The sequence below is a fragment of the Aquarana catesbeiana genome, linkage group LG02, assembly GCF_042186555.1.
Source record: "Aquarana catesbeiana isolate 2022-GZ linkage group LG02, ASM4218655v1, whole genome shotgun sequence".
In the NCBI taxonomy this organism is placed as follows: domain Eukaryota; kingdom Metazoa; phylum Chordata; class Amphibia; order Anura; family Ranidae; genus Aquarana; species Aquarana catesbeiana.
Genome location: NC_133325.1, coordinates 33,013,629 through 33,015,564, shown reverse-complemented (window position 1 = coordinate 33,015,564; position 1,936 = coordinate 33,013,629). Strand labels below are relative to the sequence as shown.

Genomic DNA, 1,936 nt, shown 5'->3' with positions numbered 1-1,936 from the left:
TTCAGGGAGCAGTTTGTTGTGTAAGCAGCAGTTTATTTGGACTTGAAATAGTGTGTGGACCAAATGTTCATAGTTTGGGACTTGATGATAATGGTGTTCATTTTATACAAATTCATACAGTGATTGCATTAAAAAAATGATTTTTTTTTTTTTTTAGGAAATACAATCAGAACTGCGTTCATTGTTTTTTTTTTTTCTCTGAGTTTAGCTTTTCGTAGCCATGGCTAAATATAATTCTGACACTAATTAGGATACCAACTGTGACAGCTAATGGTCCCACTGGAAGGCTTTGTTGCAGTTGCTACACATGTGCCATCTTAATTCAAAGCAAAGCTTTCTGAAGGCTATAAAAGCTTCACTGGATGATCCCATAATGCATAGAATTCAACGGAAAGCAATGTAGCAGAAACCACTTAAAAAAGTATCCATAGAGTACAATTGTCTTCCCATTTCCTTAACATTATCCAGATTAAAATGTTCTGATTAGTGTACTGTGTGCTACAAGAAATAAAGCCTATCCACAATTTTATCCATGGAGAACATAACAACCTACACAAATTTTGTCCTTTTGGGGCTTGTTGAGATGGAATCATTTAGATACTTATATGCTCTATCTGCGTTTACAGTTTATTTAGCTTCATTCTTTGTGAGTGCAATGATTGTCTATGTAACCTGGACAGAGGAAAGTTTGCATGAACCGATGTACATCTTTATATGCGGCTTGGTCCTCAACGTGATGTTTGGGAGTTCTGCTTACCTCCCCAAGCTGCTTATTGACTTATTTTCTAAAAATTCAACTATTTCTCTCTCTGGATGTCTATTACAGGCCTACTGCATCCAGACTCATGCAGCTGCTGAAATGTTTACTTTTGCTGCTATAGCATATGATCGATATTTGGCGGTAGGTCACCCTCTGAGGTACCCCACTCTGATGACAAACTTGACAAGTCAAAAGTTACTACTTGCCATATGGATTCTAGTTCTTATGGGAGTATGTGTGGTTGTATTGTTAACAGCAAGGCTGACATTTTGTGCGATGAATATCAACAATGTCTACTGTGAGACCATGTCCCTTCTACGGCTTTCTTGCAGCGATATCACAGTTAACAATATCTATGGAATAACATGGACCTTGTCCATCACTATTAGCTCAATGCTTGTGATCATTTATTGCTACATAAGAACGATTGTCATCTGTCTCAAACTTCCTGGGGAAGCTTCACAGAAAGCCGCCCAAACTTTGGTGACTCATGTAACTGCCTATTTCATTTTTATGGTTGGAACTATGTTTATTGCCTTTAGATACAGACTAAGCAGCATTTCTCTCACAACTGTTGCCCATGTTGTCATCTCAATGAGTGGTATGGGTACATCTATTACTGTTAACCCTCTGATCTACGGCATAAGGACCAAGGCTCTCAGAATAAGAATTGCACGCAACCTGCAGATGATCTTAGGAAATTCAAAATAACACGTTTAGTTCATAATTTGTAGTAGATTTACCATCTTTGTAATATTTTGTCCATTACTTATTCAGTTTCATGTAGTTATGCAGTATGTAGCCGAAAATAAGGTTTCGGTCGTGAGAAGGGTAAAGCCCGTATCATGCCCGTGTGGTGAGTTATATCAGTTGCTAATGTTCATTGAGGTAAGATAGCCCATTTATTTAGAATGGGTTGCTAACGCACACCAGTGTGGTCCTAACCTTCAATTTTTTTTTTTTGCTGCAACACAGGTACATTATACTTTGGGGCGTCATTGAAAAAGAATAGCACTACAATGCACCAACACAATACAAGCAATGCAATCAATGTTGATTAGTTGATTTTTTTATGATTTTTTCAGATATGCAATTTAGCACCATATTTATTCACCAACATTTTCTGCAGGATAAAAAGGTCGTAAGCTTGCTGGTGGATTATTGATTATCGTGTGG

At 37.4% G+C, this 1,936-nt stretch overlaps 1 protein-coding gene across 1 annotated transcript; it reads left to right on the top strand.

Annotated features, from left to right (window-relative positions):
• Positions 1-532: 532 nt before the first annotated feature.
• LOC141129698 (olfactory receptor 51E1-like) lies at positions 533-1,471 on the top strand. The gene has a single exon (XM_073617793.1). It carries the CDS (start codon positions 533-535, stop codon positions 1,469-1,471), a length of 939 nt encoding a protein of 312 aa, XP_073473894.1.
• The last annotated feature ends 465 nt before the right edge of the window (positions 1,472-1,936 follow it).